Here is a 17,299-nt window from a genome sequence, read left to right on the forward strand (position 1 = left end):
CATCCGTGTGTAGGGCTACGAGGAAGAGAGGGTTGTGTCTTTTTGTGGCTAGCTAGTGTTCATGCATCTTGGTGGCTAATTTTCTCAAAAGCAGGAGACAACAGCTTCGCTTCACTTGGAGGTCGCCACTGATGATGTTACCTAGCCAGGTAATGAAACGTCTGGATATCAAACCTACAGCTCAGCGAGCAAACCTACACCCTAAACCTCAACCTGAACTACAAACCTTGCAATATTGCACAAAATACATTCTCGGGTTAAGTATTGAAATTTCATTTATCAGCTGAAAACAAAAGAGTTTCACGGTTATAAAAATTACACACTTTTCAGTGTGACAACAGAAACCAAACTATAATGCTTTATGTCAGTTCTTTGGTGACACCTGCTGCAGAATGCTAATGACTATGACATCCAGGAACCCTGGTGCTACTGGAGTTGAAAGATATCTGCCAAGCTGCTCTGTCTAACTGACTGTCAGCATGTCATTGTAGGCATTCCTTAGGCCTAGTGTTTTGTCCCAATCATCATAAACTGCTTCATCCTCTCCTTCCATCATAATGTCAGAAGTGGGGATGTTCATTAATGATTGCATATGTTCAATACTATTGGTGACTCCTCAGATACTAAAGCAGCCCATGTTCAAGTGCAACAAGACCCAAACAACTCAGGTTAGACTGACAAGTGGCAATTGATATTCATGCCACACAAGTGCCAGGCAATGACCACCACCAACAAGACAAACTCTAGCCACTGTTCCTTGATTTTTAATGGAATCCCCCACCGTTTATATCCTGGACGATTACTGTTGACTAGAAACTGAACACAAATAGTCATATACATATTGCGACTACACAATCAGGTCAGAGTCAAGGAATACTATACCAAGTAATTTGTCTCCTGCCTTCTTAATGCCTGAAGTCACATGACTGCAGAGTATAGTCCAACAGCTTTATTTAAAATTATAATCTTTTGAAGTGCTGCCCCTTCAGGTGATACGTATGCAGAGAATTTATAGCAGAGATATCAAAAGATCATACAAATGACGTGAGTAAAGTGTCAACATCTAAATAGCAAATGAAGGGGATAACCTAAAATCCAAATAATTGAGGCAGAGAGAAAATCACAAAAAATTAATGGGGAGAATTGTGCAAACTCCACTCGAGGCTAGAATCGAAGCCGGGTCCCTGGTGCTGTGATGCAGCAGTACTAAACACTGAGCCTCCAAGAATTTTTTCTGTCAGCTCTGTTCCAGCCCCACGTCTCCCTCATGATTTTTAACACTCTATAAGATCTTCTGTCACTCTAGAGCTTTTTCTCCAAGGAGAATTATCCCAGCTTCTCTATACGAATGATTAAGAGATAAGGAAGTTATGTTGTTAAGATGGATTAATCATTTTGTTTCCTCTGTCCAATGCATACATACTTCCTAGATTGGTCTCAGCTTTGTGCACATTTTCTGGGCATGACAAACTAGTTTTAGATTAGATTACATTACAGTGTGGAAACAGGCCCTTCGGCCCAACAAGTCCACACCGACCCGCCGAAGTGCAACCCACCCAGACCCATTCCCCTACATTTACCCCTGCCCCTAATACTACAGGCAATTTAGCATGGCCAATTCACCTAACCTGCACATTTTTGGACTGAGAGAGGAAACCACAGCACCCGGAGGAAACCCACGCAGACACAGGGAGAACGTGCAAACTCCACACAATCAGTCGCCTGAGGCAAGAATTGAACCCGGGTCTCTGGCGCTGTGAGGCAGCAGTGCTAACCACTGTGCCACCGTGCCGCCCAGAACTAGTATCCCGTACTAGTTCTGATTTTGCTTCTGAAATTTTTATTTTTGATCTCTCAATAGCCTTGACCATGTCCTCCTGTCCCTTGACCCTCTGCACCTCCAGTTCGAAGTTTTTGAGCTTACTCAGTTTTAAGTGCTCCACTATTGATGGCCCTGCCTTCAGCTAGCATTCCTCCACCTCCCAAACTTCTGTTTTCCTATTTATATATCTCTGTACCTTTAAGAAAGTTTTTTTTAAATACAAATTTGACAAGTTGGTCAAATACAAGGGAGTTGGCTAGCTCAGTTGGCTGGATGGTTGGTTTGCAATGCAGAGAGGCCAACAGCGTTGGTTCAATTCCTGCACCTGCTGAGGTTACCATGAAGGACTCTCTTCAACATTCTCCCTGACCCCGCACCCCCTTCACCTTAGACATGGTGACCCTCTGGTTAAATCATCTCTAGACATCTCTTTTTAATGGGAGAACATCCCTAGGACTATACTGATTTTACCTTTTTTAACCTGTCTCAATGGTCTTCATTATTATGTCGTAATTTCTTTAAGTATCCAGACTAGTTTTACTGTGTTTGAAGGCCCTCTACTCGTTGCTGTTGGATTACCTGTATTCTGTGCATGTTTCAGGATCTGTGGAAAGCAATCAACACAAATTAAACTGGGCCATGGAAATGAGATGACAGTGAGATTCCACTCTAATGAAGCGGAGTCAGATCGGGGATTTTTTGCTACTTTTGAACCTTACGACCCGAGTACATGTAAGTTGCAGAGGGATGATTAAGGGTGTGGGGACAGGTGAGAGAAACGGTGGGAGGTTACAAGGAGGTAATGCATAGAATGATTAAAGCAGCCCAAACTCACTCTGATATGTCTCTTCAGCTTCATTTCATGTAACATGCACATGCTCACAGGTGGTTGTTCTAAATCTATCTCTGTCTGTCTTGACTCCCAGTGTGTGTCTCCCTGATTTTAATTGCTCCACTACTGGTGACTGCTTTGAAATGTAACTTTGGTTATTTATCTACATCTGCTCTAATAATGCTGCTAAAGAGTGCTTTGCGTTTGCTTACACATCAACAATGAGTAGCATTTACAGTTTGCGAAAATCTAAGAACTAATCGATCTTGTCTGTCTCTCTCTCTCTCTCTCTCTCTCTCTCCCCACCCTCCCAAAAACAGCCTGTACCGACAAGTTAGCTTGCAAGAACGGCAATTGTATTGGGAAGGACCTGAAGTGTGATGGCTGGAACGACTGTGGGGACCACAGCGATGAAATCGGCTGCAGTGAGTGTCCTTTTTACCAAATGTTTTCTTTTGGTGAGGGTGGGCTTGTGCCTGTGTAATAATGGGTGTTGTAGGTGTCTTATAATTAGAGAAATGTACTATACGTGCCCTATCCTGAATGAGAAAAGAAAGCTCTGGGACAGCATCTGCTGAAAGATTGACAAAAGCCACAGAGCAGGAAGAGTGCATGAGAAAGTGTATACAATGAAACAATGCTCTATAAAATGTAACAGCATGAGTCTGGGTATCTTTAGCTCCAACCAAAAGATAACAACCTGAGAGAATTTAATTTGTACAAGTGCTACATCCCAAGTAATATTAATTATTCAGCTCCCTCTTTGAAGGATGATCCTCTGAGTGTGTGATGTGAAATCAGGAACAGATTCTATGAAGTGGCAACAGTTGTAATAGAAATGTTGCTGGACTGAGAGAGTTTTTTTTCATAAATATCTCTGCAATTATTTGGCTAGTAAATTGAAACATGCTTCTCCCTGTATCTCCATTGATTCCAGTGCTTTAGTAGTTTTCTAGAATAAATTTAAAAACTATTATAATGAGGTTGCAATACAGGAATAGGCTCACCTTGTCAGTGGCTCATACTCTTAACTCTGAAAATGAAAATTTGTTTTGCTGTTCCTTAAAACTATACCTCTTCCTGCTTTCAACAATTTAGAAGACTAACACAAAGCTGCTAACTTTCTGTGCTCCAGTCCAGTCATCAACATTCCTTCACTGTTACTGACTTAAAATTCTGAAACTACCTCCCGAATTGCATTGTGTGTGTATCTGAACCACACACAGCAGCAGGTCAAGAAGGCAGCTTGGCACCACATTCTCAAGGACAATTAGGGATCCAGCCAGGAAACAACATCACTTTTTATTCATTCATGGCATGTGGGTCCAGCATTTCTAGCCCATCCCTAATTGCTGTTGAAAATCTGATGAGGTGCTACCTTAAACTGTTGTAGGTTGGTTCACAATGTTGTTGGGTGGGAGGGAGGGAATTCCAAAATTTTGACCAATGACATTAAAGGAACAGCAATATAGTTCCAAGACAGCATGGTGCGTGTTTTGGAGGGGTTTTTAGCAGGTGGTGTTCTCATGTGTCTGCTACCCTTATCCTAGTAGATGGTAGTTGTCATGGTTTTGGATGATACTGTTTTAGGAACTCTGAATTTCAGCAGTACATTTTTGAGTGTAGTTGACACTGCTGTAAGGTGGGAGGAAGTAACTATTTGCAGATGTGGTGACTATCTAGCGGGCTGCTCTGTCCTGGATAGTGCCAACTTCTTGTGCTGTTGGAGCTACACTCATCCAGGTAAGTGGAAAGTATTCTATCACACTCATGATTTGTGTTTTGTCAGTGATGAATAGGTTTTGGGACGTGAATTACACACTGCAGAAATTCTCGCTTTTTGACATATTGTAGCCATACAATAGGACTGAGGCTGCGCTGATGACATTCCTCACCTCTATTTTCCTGCCCTTTCCACATACCCTTGATTTCCCTATTGATCAAGAATTTGTGCATATTTAAGGCTGAGACAATGACTCTGGCCCTATAGCGCTCAATGTGGGAAGGAGTTGCACAGGCACTCAAGCCCCTGCGAGAAGAAATTCCGTCTCACATCAGAATAAAATGGGTGGCTATTTAAATCTGAGAATATGCCCTTTGGTCTGAGACTCTCCCATGAAGGGAAAATATCCTCCTCTCCTGTCAAGCCCCTTAACAATCGTTTATGTTATAATGAGATCACCTTTCATTATTCTAGATTATAATTAGATTTTGAATCAGTTCAACTTTTACTGAAGGCAATCTCTCCATGGAACATTATAGCACAGTACAGGCCCTTCGGCCTCAATGTTGTGCTGACCTGTGGAACCAATCTGAAGCCCATCAAACCTACACTATTCCATTTTCATCCAAATGTCTATCCAGTGACCATTTAAATAACCTTAAAATTGGCGAATCTACTACTGTTGCACGCAGACCATTCCATACCCCTTCTACTCTGAGTAAAGAAACTACCTCTGACATCTGTTCTATATCTATTAGCCCTCAATTTAAAGCTATGTCCCCTTGTGCTAGCCATTATCATCCGAGGAAAAAGGCTCTCACTGTCCACTCTTTCTAAACCTCTGAAACGTGACTTAATTAAGACACAAAAGATAATTAATCACCTTCTCTCTAATGAAATCAGCCTCAAGTCTCTCAGTCTTTCTTCATAAGATCTTCCCTCCATATCAGGCAATTTCCAAGTAAATCCCCTCTGAACCCTTTCCAAAGCTTCCACATCCTTCCTATAGTGCAGTGACCAGAACTGTACACAATACTCCAAGTGCGACCGCACCAGAGTTTTGTACAGCTGCAGCATGACATCGTTGCTCTGAAACTCAATCCCTCTGCTAATAAAAGCTAACATACTGTCCGCCTTCTTAACAGCCCTAAATCCGGTGGCAACTTTCAGAGATCTATGTACCTGGACACAGAGATTTCTCTGTTCATCAACGCTACCAAGAATCTTACCACTAGCCCAGTACTCGGCATTCCAGTTGCACCTTCCAAAGTGAATCACCTCACATTTTTCCGCATTAAACTCCATTTGCCACCTCTCAGCCCAGCTCTGCAGCTTATCTATGTCCCTCTGTAACCTGCAACATCCTTCAGTAATGCATCCACAACTCCATCGACCTTAGTGTCACCTGCAAATTTGCTAACCCATCCTTCTACACCCTCGTCCAGGTCATTTATAAAAATGACAAACAGCAGTGGACACAAAACAGATCCTTGTGGTACGCCACTAGTAACTGAACTCCAAGATGAACATTTCCCATCAACCACCACCCTCTGTCTTCTTTCAGCTAGTCAATTTCTGATCCAAACCACTAAATCACCCTCAATCCCATGCCTCTGTATTTTGTGCAATCGCCTACCATGGGAAACCTTATCAAATGCCTTACTGAAATCCATATATACCACATCAACCACTTTACCCTCATCCACCTGTTTGGTCACCTTCTGAAAGAATTCAGTAAGGTTTGTGAGGCACGACCTACCCTTCACAAAACCATGTTAATTATGCCTAATCCCGGTCACCAGTAATATTGTGTCCTTTTGATCTCCCTTCCAAAATTAACAAGTTCACATTTTCTAATATTATGCTCCATCTACCAATGTTTTGTCCTCTTATTTAACCTAACAAAATCTCTCTGTGAACTGTTGTGTGGAGCAAATGTAACTTGCCACTTTGTAGCCCAAATCATGGATATTGCTAATTGAGAGTTCAGAACTGGGATGGTAATTGGCCAGGTTAAATTGTTCTGCTTTTTGTCACAGGACATGGAATCATACCACACAGAAAAGGCTCTTTAGTGCACTTTCAGTGGTAGCTATGTAGGTAAATACTTGATGGGCTAATCTCAATTTCCTGCATTTGTCCCATATCCTTGAATATTATGATATTTGAAGTACTTGTCAAAATATTTTTAAAATGTTATATGAATACCAGTGTCCATTACATTCTCAGACAATGCTTTCCAGATTCCCACCACCCGCTGAGTAAGAATGTTTTTAGCCAAATCCCCTCTGGATTTCCTGCCCCTTATCCCAAAACTTGCCCTCATGATTGACCCTTCAATCAACATGAATAGCTGCACTCTAGTTACCCTGTCCATAACCCCCATAATCTTATACACCTCAATCATGTCTCCTCTCAGTCTTCATTGCTTGAAAGAAAACAGTCAAAGCCTATCTAGTTTCTCCTTATAGCTCAAATTCTCCATCCCAGGCAACATTCTGGTGAATCTTCTTTATATCCCTTCTAGTGCTATCACATCCTTCCTGCAGTGAGGTGACCAGAACTGCACACAAGTTCTCCATTTGTGGCCTAAGCAACGCTCTGCACATTATATCCTTGCTCCTATACTTTATGCCACAATGTCTAATATGCCACCTTAACTGTCCTATTCACATGCTGTGCTGACTTCAGGAATCTGTGAATAATTTCTCCATGATCCCTCTGTTCCTCTAAGCACCTCAGTGCCCTGCCATTCATTAAATACTCCCTCATCTTGTTTCTTCTACACTTTGGCTTATCGGGGTAAATACCATCTGCCACTCGTTTGCCCACCTGACTAAACCATTTATATCTTCCTATAAACTATAATTCTTAGTGTCCCCTCCAAATTTGCTTAACAGTTCCCTCACAGTTTCATCTATATCATTTATGTAAATATCAAACTTTAAGGGCTCCAGTACTGACCCCTGTGGTATACCACTGGAAACCGGCCTCCAGTCACTCGCACAGCCTTCTACCACTATCCTTTGGGTCCTATTCCTAAGCCAGTTTCTGATCCATCTCTCCAAGTTTCCCTCAATTCCATGTGCTTTAACCTTCTTAATCAGTCTCCCATGAGGGATGTTGTCGAAAGCTTTGCTAAAATCCATATACACTACCTCAACTAAACTTCCCTCATCCACACACTGGTTTGCATTTTCAAAAAATTCTAACAAATTAGTCAGTCATGACTTCTATCTGACAAAATTATGCTGACTATTGTGAATTAACCCATGCCTGTCTAATTGGGTATTAATTCACTCTTTCAGTTTTCTCCAGTAGTTTTCCTACCATCGATATGAGACTCACCAGTCTGTAATTTCCTGTTTTTTCTCTACCACCCCTCTGAAAAAGGGGAACCACATTACTTGTTCTCCAGTCCTCTGGCACTTCCCCTGAGGCCAAAGAAGAATTAAACAGAGATCTGCCTCAGCAAGTTTCCACATTGTCACGTAGATGCCAATGTTGGAGCAGCTTGGGCATAGTAAGTTGAATAAGGTTTCATAAAAAAAGGAAAAGGAGCTTGTGTTTATGTAGAATACTCATGAAATGTTCCAAAGATGAACTGTAAAGCAAACTCAAGGAGAAATTGGATGAGATGACCAAAAGCTGAGCAAAAAATAAAATACTTTCTTCAAAGATATTCTTAAAGCGAGATAGAAAGGGTTTTAGGGAAGGATTTTGAGAGTGAAGTGCTCATGCAGTGAAGATCCTCAGGGGTGCAGTGATTATAGTTGTGTGATCAAATTTGGATGTCAGCAACTAGTTCCTTTTGTTACTTCCTTTATCTTGAGTAATGTGTGCAGTTTTGGTGTTATTAAAGTTTGACCAATGCCCTGTACAAGTGAAGCTTAATATTCTTATTTTTATATTCAATTTCTCTTGTAATAAAGGATAGCATCCTATTAGCTTTTTTGATTTCCATGCTGTACTTGCAACTAACTTTCTGTGACTGCTGCACTAGAACCCCAAAATCCCTCTCTAATCTCAGAATTTTACAGTTGTTTTCTGTTTCAGTAGGGCCTTTGATAAGGTTCCACATAGTGGTCTGCTCTGGAAGGTTAGATTGCATGGAATCTAGGGGGAGCTGGCAAATTTGACACATAATTGGCTTGATGGTAGGAGGCAGAGGGTAATAGTGGAAGGATGCTTGTTGGACTGGAGATCTATGACTAGAGGAGTGCCTCGGGTTGGTGCTGGGCACTTTGCCGTTTGCTATCTGTATCAGTGATTTGGTTGAGAATATACAAGGCATGATTAGTAAATTTGTGGATGACACTAAAATTGGCGTTATCGTGGACAGTGAGAAGGTTACCAGAAATTGCAACAGGACCTTGTTCAGCTGGGAAAGTAAGCTGAGAATTGGCAAGTTGAGTTTAATATAGATAAGTGTGAGGTCTTGCATTTTGCAAAGTCAAATCAAGGTAGGAGTTTCATGGTGAATGGTAGGGTCTTAAGGAGCGTAGTGGAACAGAGGGATCTTGGAGTTCAGGTGAAAAGTGAGTCGCAGGTAGTCAGCTCAGTGAAGAAGGCTTTTGGCCTTCATCAGACAGGGCTCTGAGTATAGAAGTTGGGAAGTTATGTTGCAGTTGTACAAGACATTGGTAAGGCCGCACTTTGGAGTATTGTGTTCAGTTTCAGTCACTTTGCTATGCGAAGGATATTAAATTGGAAAGAGTGCAGAAAAAATTTACAAGGGGTTTGCCAAGACTCAATGGTCTGAGTTATAGGGAGAGGCTGGGACAAGCTAGGACATTTTTCTCTCCAGCTTGGAAGACTGGAGGGGGGATCTTTATTAGAAGTGTATAAGATCATGGATAAGGTAAATGCACTCAGTCTTCAGGGTTGGGGAATTGAGGACTGGAAAATATCAGTTTAAGGTTAGAGGGGAGAGAATAAATATTTTCTGAGGGTGGTATGAATATGGAATGAGCTGCCAGTGAAGGTGTTTGAGGTGTTAACAACGTTAACAACATTTAAAAGGGATTTGGACAGATACATGGATAGGAAAGGATTAGAAGGATATGGGTCAAGTGCAGGGAAATGGGGTTAACATTGGTGGGCATTTTAGAACATAGAAAAGTACAGCACAGAACAGGCCCTTTGGCCACGATGTTGTGCTGAGGTTTAGATTAGATTACTTACAAGGTGGAAACAGGCCCTTTGGCCCAACAAGTCCACACCGACCCTCTGAAGAGCAACCCACCCAGACCCATTCCCCTAACACTATGGGCAATTCACCTAACCTGCACATTTTTGGACTGTGGGAGGAAACCGGAGCACCCAAAGGAAACCCATGTAGACACTGGGAGAATGGGCAAACTCCACACAGACAGTCGCCTGAGGAGGGAATTGAACCTGGGTCTCTGGCGCTGTGAGCCAGCAGTGCTCCCACAGTCCAAAGATGTGCTCCGGTTTCCTCCCACAGTCCAAAGATGTGCAGGTCAGGTGAATTGGCCATACCCCTTACCTAACACTACAGGCAATTTAGTAAGTGTAAATGTAGAGGTAGGTGGGTTGCGCTTCGGCGGGTCGGTTTGGACTTGTTGGGCTGAAGGGCCTGTTTCCACACTGTAATGTAATCTAATCTAATCTAAAAACAACATGAAAGCCTTCAGAACAATCACATGACAATAGTGTCCAACATAAATATTTTTGTCATTTAATGGCTTCAGCATTGAGCGAAGTTGCAATTGAATAGACAAAAACATTATCAGTAATATAGAATGTGGTTTATATCACGGCCTCTCCCTTCTAGATTGTTTTAATAGTGTGATGTTCTTCATTCCAACATGAGGCAAAATCTTATGCATGCTGGAAATTTGATATAAAAATAGTGCTGAAAACTGTATGTTCATCAGCAGCATCTATGCCAAGAGAAACAGGGCTGTTGTTTCAAGTGGAAAAATCAGTTATTTAGCATGGGCTTTTCCATCTTTACAACAAACTACTCTGGCTAATTGTGAGGTAATCCATTTGGTCAGGAAAAACCAGGCAACAGAATCAATGATGAATGATAGGAACCTAAGAAGTGCTAGATCGATCTTCATGTGAATGTCCACTGATTCCTTAAGGTGGATACAGGAATTAAGACTTATAGTATACTTGACTTTATTAGCTGAGGCTTCAAGTTTAAAAGCAGGAAGGTTATGCTGGAGCTGTACAAAATGTTGGTTAGGCCATGGCTGGAGTATTATGTGCAGTCTGGAATCCACATTAAAGGAAGGATGTGATTGCACTGGAGAAGTGACAGAGGAGATTTACCAAGATGTTGCCTGGGTTAGAGAATTTTGGCTATGAAGAGAGATTAGGTTGGATTGTTTTCCTTCGTTAAAATTCACACAACACCATGTGTCCTTCCAAATAAATCATAAGCTTTCGGAGTGCTCCTTTGTCAGGTCATACTCTGAAAGCTTGTCCTTCCAAATAAACCTGTTGGACTATAACCTGGAGTAGTGATTTTTAACTTTTCCACTCCAGTCCAAAACCGGCACCTCCACATCATGTTTTCCTTCGAGCAGAGGAGATTGAGAGGGCACATAATTAGACAGGGTGGATGTTCCTGATGGTGGGTGTGCCCCAGTGTGAGGATTTGGGTGGACCGTTTAGGGTGGAGATTAGCGAATATTTCTTCACCCAAAGAGTGGTGAGCCTGTGGAATTCATTACCACAGGAAGTAGTTGATGCCAAAAGAGTGACTGTATTCAGGAGGCGAAGAGTGTGGTGCTGGAAAAGCACAGCCAGTCAGGCAGCATCCGAGGAGCAGGAGAATCGATGTTTTGAGCAAAAGATCTTCATCATAACTGCATTCCTGATGAAGACCTTATGCTCGAAACGTCGATTCTCCTGCTTCTCGGACGCTGCCTGTCCAGCTATGCTTTCTCTGCATCACACTCTTCGACTCTGATCTCCAGCATCTGCAATTCTCACTTTCTCCCTGCATTCAAGAGGTGGCTAGATATAGCACTTGGGACGAATGGGATCAAAGGTTATGGAGAAAAAGCAGGATTAGGTTATTGAGTTGGATAATTAGCCATGATAGTGATGAATGGCGGAGCAAGCTTGAAGGGCTGAATGGCTGCCTTCTGCTCCTATCTTAATCGAGGGGCATAGATAGGCTAGACAAAGAACAAGTTTTCCCCTTGACAGGAATCATTGATCTGGAGCATAGATTAAAGGTAAGGGGCCAGACGTTTAGAGGAGATGTAAGGGAAAGATTTTTCACCCAGAGGGTGTTAGGAATCAGGAACTGTCGCTGTAAAAATGGGAGAGGCAAAAACCCTTGAAGATTTAAGAAGCATTTAGAGTGCACTTGCAATGCCAAAGCATACAAGACTAAGGAATTAGAATAGGTAGTTTGTTGTTTGAATTGTACATCCACGATAAGCCAAAGGTCTCTTTCTGTGCTGTGCACTTCTATGACCCTATAACAAATATAATAAGAAAAGTATTTCCTTTTTATTTGAGATATCTGTTCCAACTGAGAAGATATATCGTAATTCAAGATGCAGTTTTGGAGCTGAAACATTTTCAATGATGTTGGTTGCTTTTGTGCATCTATAATTTTTCTTGTCAATTTTTAAATCTTGTTGAAAATTTAGTAGCACCTAATCATTGCAGTCCTGATTGAAGTGGCTTAAACATTGAGTCCCACCATTGATACATTTCAATTTTTGCTGCTGTGTAAAGAGATGTCTTGATTTTTTATCACTATAGCTGTTACACAGAATCTTCAAAATGCTTGTTGGCATGAAATACATTCAGCCGTGAATTCATCAACTTTGCAAAGTCAATTTAATAATTGATATTATTCTTCCTTCTGTCGTCTTAAGAATAATTGTCCTTGAATAATTCCTTCAAAGGTGCAGAAGTTCTGCAGATCAATGGTGAGATTTTCCATTGAAAATGGGATTAGCATAGGATACTCCAATTTCTCTCTAAACAGAGTTTGACTTGGTTTATAATGATGAATTAAAGTATCACAGATATTACTAAAAGAATAAATTGCATTTATATGGAACATAGTATGGTACAGCACAGAGACAGGCCCTTCAGCCCACAACATTGTGCCAAACATGTCACCAAACTAAATTAATCCTTGCTGTCTGCCTTGCTCCATATCCCTCTATTGCTTGCACATTCATGTAGTTATCTAAAAATCCCTTCGACATCCTTATCATATCTACCTTCACCACCACTATCTCTGGCAGTGGGTTGCAGATTTCTACCATACATTGTGTAAAAAATAAACTTACCCCTCACATCTCCTTTGAACTTCTCCCCTTACCTTAAATACATGCCCCCTGGTTTTAAACATTTCAACTCTGGGGAAAAATGATTCTGACAGTCAACTCTATTTAGGCATCTCATAATTTTATAGACTTCTGTCAAGTCTCTGCTCAGCCTCTGTTAGTCCAGAGAAAACAACCCAAGTTTTTCTAGTCTCACCTTATAGCTCATACCCTCTAGTGCTTCAGCAGAATAAATCCCAAGGTATTTCATAACAGACTTTGCAAACAGAAATTAACACAGTTAGGACAGTTGACCAAATGTGATCACTATAGATTGACTTTAGAGTGGCTAGACAGATTTAGGGTGGAATTTCAAAGTTTAGGGAATTAGCAGTCGAAAACTAATTCACTACTTCTGTGAAAATGGAGGCCACTGTGTAGATTCCTAGTATAGGCAGATAGTTCCATCTGTCGGCCTAAACAAGACAGTCATGATCTCTGCGTGACCTTTAATCAATCCACAATCTGTGCCTGCCTTTTCCTCTTTCCCCTGGTTAGGAATGGTTAATTTAGCTGAATGTTCTGGAAAAACTGCTAAAAAGAGAAGGCAATTGAGCTTGACAGATCTTAAGTGGCTTCTTCTATTGATTACCGATTTAATTCTGTATATTAAATCAAACTAATGTACATACACTGCTCCTTATGACCTGAACCAACAGGGCTTTGTAGCTTTTTTTTAATCAACCAGATCAGGTATGTTATGACACAATTCTTGAACTCAGGCTCTCGTGATGCAGTGATACTGTACCTACGTTTGTGCTAGATAGTCTAAGACAGGGCTGGGCACTGTGTATAAAAAGAGATCATCTGTTCTGAATCTGAGACAAATTAGAATATATTCTGACTTGTGACAAATCAGTAACTGGAGTAGCAAAGAGGTTTAGTTGGCCATGTACACACAATGTACACTTACAAGAAATAATCAGTCAGCAATGGTGCAGAACAGGTGAGATTTATCAAAGCAAAAAATATGATTCAAATTGTATTTGAAGAACTGTTCCATTCCGGACACACCAAGTTTTTTTTTAATGTGTAATTTAGAAGATCAGATTATGAGGATATGCTGTACACCAAATTCAATTTGTCTTACTTTGAGATTTTAATATAATTCAAAAGTTTAAAATGTTAGATTTTAGTATGGTGGAAATTCTTCTGCAGAAATCAAGAACAAAGTAAGAATCTTAAAATCAGAGTTGTCACTTGGGAATGACGTCAGAAAACACTTGTTTGGCACAACAGATTGTTCTTTTGTGGAATTGATTTCTAGATTTTGACAGTGAGGTAACCCTGGGTGAGGTTGATGATCCACACTGTTATGTTACTGATTTCTTCTCCCTCCATCGCAGTTTGCAGCAAAGACCAGTTCAGGTGTAATATTGGTCTGTGTAAATCCATGTTCTGGAGATGCGATGGTGTTGACGACTGTGGTGATAACAGTGATGAGATGAATTGCGGTAAGTACTTTGACCCATTATAGCTACAATAATTCCTTGATCTGTTCTCCCACCTGCCATTCTCTACCACATTTCTCATTAGTTCAGTAACTTCCTCACCCCACCTCTTCCATTGCCCCTCCCTCTAACTTCTGTCGTCTTCTGTGGGATGTGGCCATTCTTGGTTCAGCTAGTTTATTTATTTATATTGCCCATCCGAAAATTCCTTTTGGTGCCTTTTGGAACTACCCATCGAGTAACCACTTTTACTTTTCTCTCTCCTATTTTCTTCCACATTTCTCTCCACGTAAGGCTACAGGGTGTACTTTTGGATGGAGAATGATATTGGAATAACTTCATGCTTGGTCATTTCTGTATTTTTCAGAGTGTGATGGTGAAGAGATGAAATGTGCAAATGGAAAGTGTATCCCGAAGGAACAAAAATGCAATCAGGTTAATGAGTGTGGAGACGGAAGCGATGAGAAAGATTGCAAGAATGGTAAGCAGCAACAAGATCTCACTCCTGAGTTGTGCCTTCCCTGAAAATGTTTGGGGACAGCATTTGTCTAGCCATCTGTTGTACCTGTGCCAGCAGTGCTGGGCATTGTTTTCTTCTTCTACCTTGTTGCAAACTTTTAAAAGAAGTTTGCAGTGATTGGTGAGGCAGTATTGAGTTATGAAACTGATTAGCTTCCTGATGAATAGTTGGATGTTTATTTTCTCTTTGTAGAACAAGGTTCGGTCCCCTGCACCTCTAATACCTACAGTTGTAAGAATGGTCTCTGCATCCAAAAGAAGAATCCAGAATGTGATGGAACAAAGGATTGTGAAGATGGTTCAGATGAGCAGAACTGTAGTAAGTATTTATTGCTGCATCACAGCCTTTTCTGTGTGCTTGATACTTAAGTTTGAACTGAATCTTTCCCGTTCCCTTGAGCCTGCATCACCATTTAATAAGGTCTGATTGTGGTATTGGATATCATTGGACCAATAATCCAGAGGAAATGCTCCGGGACATGGATTTAAATTTCACTATTGCAGCAGTTTGTAAGTTTGAAGTCAGTTAATTACATTTGGAATTCAAAGCTAGTGAGGGTGACCATGAAGCATAGTTATTAAATAAGAGGGTCATAGAGTCCTGCATGTCCTATTGTTGCATCGCCATAGTCTTACCAGTTTTTGAAAGAAGCGACTGGTGGTGATTTAACCTGAGGGTCACTTCAAGCAGTGGAAGAGATTGAGAAGGAGAGTCCTTAATGGTATCCTCAAACTGGTGATGGGAATTGAACCAATGCTGTTGGCGTCCCACTGCTCTGTAAGCCAACAACCCAGCCAACTGAACTAAACCAATTTCCCCCTGCATGTCTACGCTGACCAACAAACACTAAACTACACCAATCCATCTACCTACACTTGGTCCACAGCCTATTACATTTTCAGTGCTTATCCAGATGCCAGTTAAATGTTGAGACTACCTGTTCTACCACTGTCTCAGGCAGTGTGTTCCAAATTTCCACTACCCGCTGGGTGAAAAAAAAATTCTCAGATCTCCTCTAAACCATTTACTCCTCACCCTAAACTTATGCCTTCTGGTCTTAGACATACCTGCCATGCATAAAATATTCTCATGATCCACACTCTCTATACCCTTCATAATTTTTATTTACCCCAGTCAGATCCCCCATGTCAGCCTCCCCTGCTCCAGGAAAAACAAACTCAGTTATGAGGGGAGATTGGATAGACTGAGTCTTTTAAAATTCTACTTGCTAATCCTTGGGGAAGGAAATCTGTTTTTACCTGTTCTGGATCACAGCAATATGTTTGATCCTTAACTCGAATCATAGAATCCTACAGTGTGGAAACGGGCCATTTGCCCCAACAAGTCCACACCAACCCTCCAGAGAGAATCCCACCCAGACCCATTCCCCTACCCTATTACTCTGCATTTACTCCTGACTAATGCATCTAACCTACACTATGGATAATTTAGCACGGGTTCTGGATCAGTGGTGCTGGAAGAGCACAGCAATTCAGGCAGCATCCGAAGACAGGCAAAATCGACGTTTCAGGCAAAAGCCCTTCATCAGGAATAAAGGCAGAGAGCCTGAAGCGTGGAGAGATAAGCTAGAGGAGGGTGGGGGTGGGGAGAGAGTGGCATAGAGTACAATAGGTCAGTGGGGAAGGAGATGAAGGTGATAGGTCAGGGAGGAGAGGGTGGAGTGGATAGGTGGAAAAGGAGCTGGGCAGGTCGGACAAGTCCGGACAGGTCAGGGGATCGAGTTGCTGGAGGTTAGAAGCTAGGATGAGGTGGGGAAGGGGAAATGAGGAAACTGTTGAAATCCATATTGATGCCCTGGGGTTGAAGTGTTCCGAGGTGGAAGATGAGGCGTTCTTCTTCCATGCGTCTGGTGGTGAGGGAGCGGCGGTGGAGGAGGGCCAGCACCTCCATATCCTCGGCAGAGTGGGAGGGGGGGTTGAAATGTTGGGCCACGGGGCGGTTTGGTTGATTGGTGCGGGTGTCTCGGAGGTGTTCCCTAAAGCGCTCTGCTAGGAGGCGTCCAGTCTCCCCAATGTAGAGGAGACCGCATCGTGAGCAACGGATACAATAAATGATATTAGTGGATGTGCAGGTAAAACTTTGATGGATGTGGAAGGCTCCTTTAGGGCCTTGGATGGAGGTGAGGGAGGAGGTGTGTGCACAGGTTTTACAGTCCACCCTCCTCTAGCTTATCTCTCCATGTTTCAGGCTCTCTGCCTTTATTCCTGATGAAGGGCTTTTGCCCGAAACGTCGATTTTGCCTGTCCTCGGATGCTGCCTGAATTGCTGTGCTCTTCCAGCACCACTGATCCAGAATCTGATTTCCAGCATCTGCAGTCATTGTTTTTACCTCATAATTTAGCACGGCCAATTCACCTAACCTGCACAACTTTGGACTATGGGAGGAAACTGGAGTATCCAGAGGAAACCCATACAGACAGTTGCCTGAGACTGGAATCGAACCCAGTCCCCTGGCGCTGTGAGGCGACAGTTCTAACCACTGAGCCACCTTGCTGCCCATTAACTGTCCTCTGAAATAGCTGAGCCTCGCAAGCACCCCTTGGTTCAACAACAGTTATGGGTGTAGCAAAAAAATCCCTTGCCAGTGTTGCCTGGTTACC

At 42.0% G+C, this 17,299-nt stretch overlaps 1 protein-coding gene across 1 annotated transcript in view; it reads left to right on the forward strand.

Annotated features, from left to right (window-relative positions):
* Positions 1 to 17,299, forward strand: part of LOC122540761 (suppressor of tumorigenicity 14 protein-like) — a 121,133-nt gene that overhangs the window by 84,404 nt on the left and 19,430 nt on the right. The window contains exons 11-15 of the mRNA XM_043676959.1: positions 2,424 to 2,554; positions 2,975 to 3,079; positions 14,054 to 14,161; positions 14,526 to 14,639; positions 14,871 to 14,996. Of these exons, the coding sequence (XP_043532894.1) occupies positions 2,424 to 2,554; positions 2,975 to 3,079; positions 14,054 to 14,161; positions 14,526 to 14,639; positions 14,871 to 14,996 (584 nt within the window). The remainder of the gene's footprint in view (positions 1 to 2,423; positions 2,555 to 2,974; positions 3,080 to 14,053; positions 14,162 to 14,525; positions 14,640 to 14,870; positions 14,997 to 17,299) is intronic.

This window comes from Chiloscyllium plagiosum, chromosome 35 (genome assembly GCF_004010195.1).
Source record: "Chiloscyllium plagiosum isolate BGI_BamShark_2017 chromosome 35, ASM401019v2, whole genome shotgun sequence".
Taxonomy (NCBI): Eukaryota; Metazoa; Chordata; class Chondrichthyes; order Orectolobiformes; family Hemiscylliidae; genus Chiloscyllium; species Chiloscyllium plagiosum.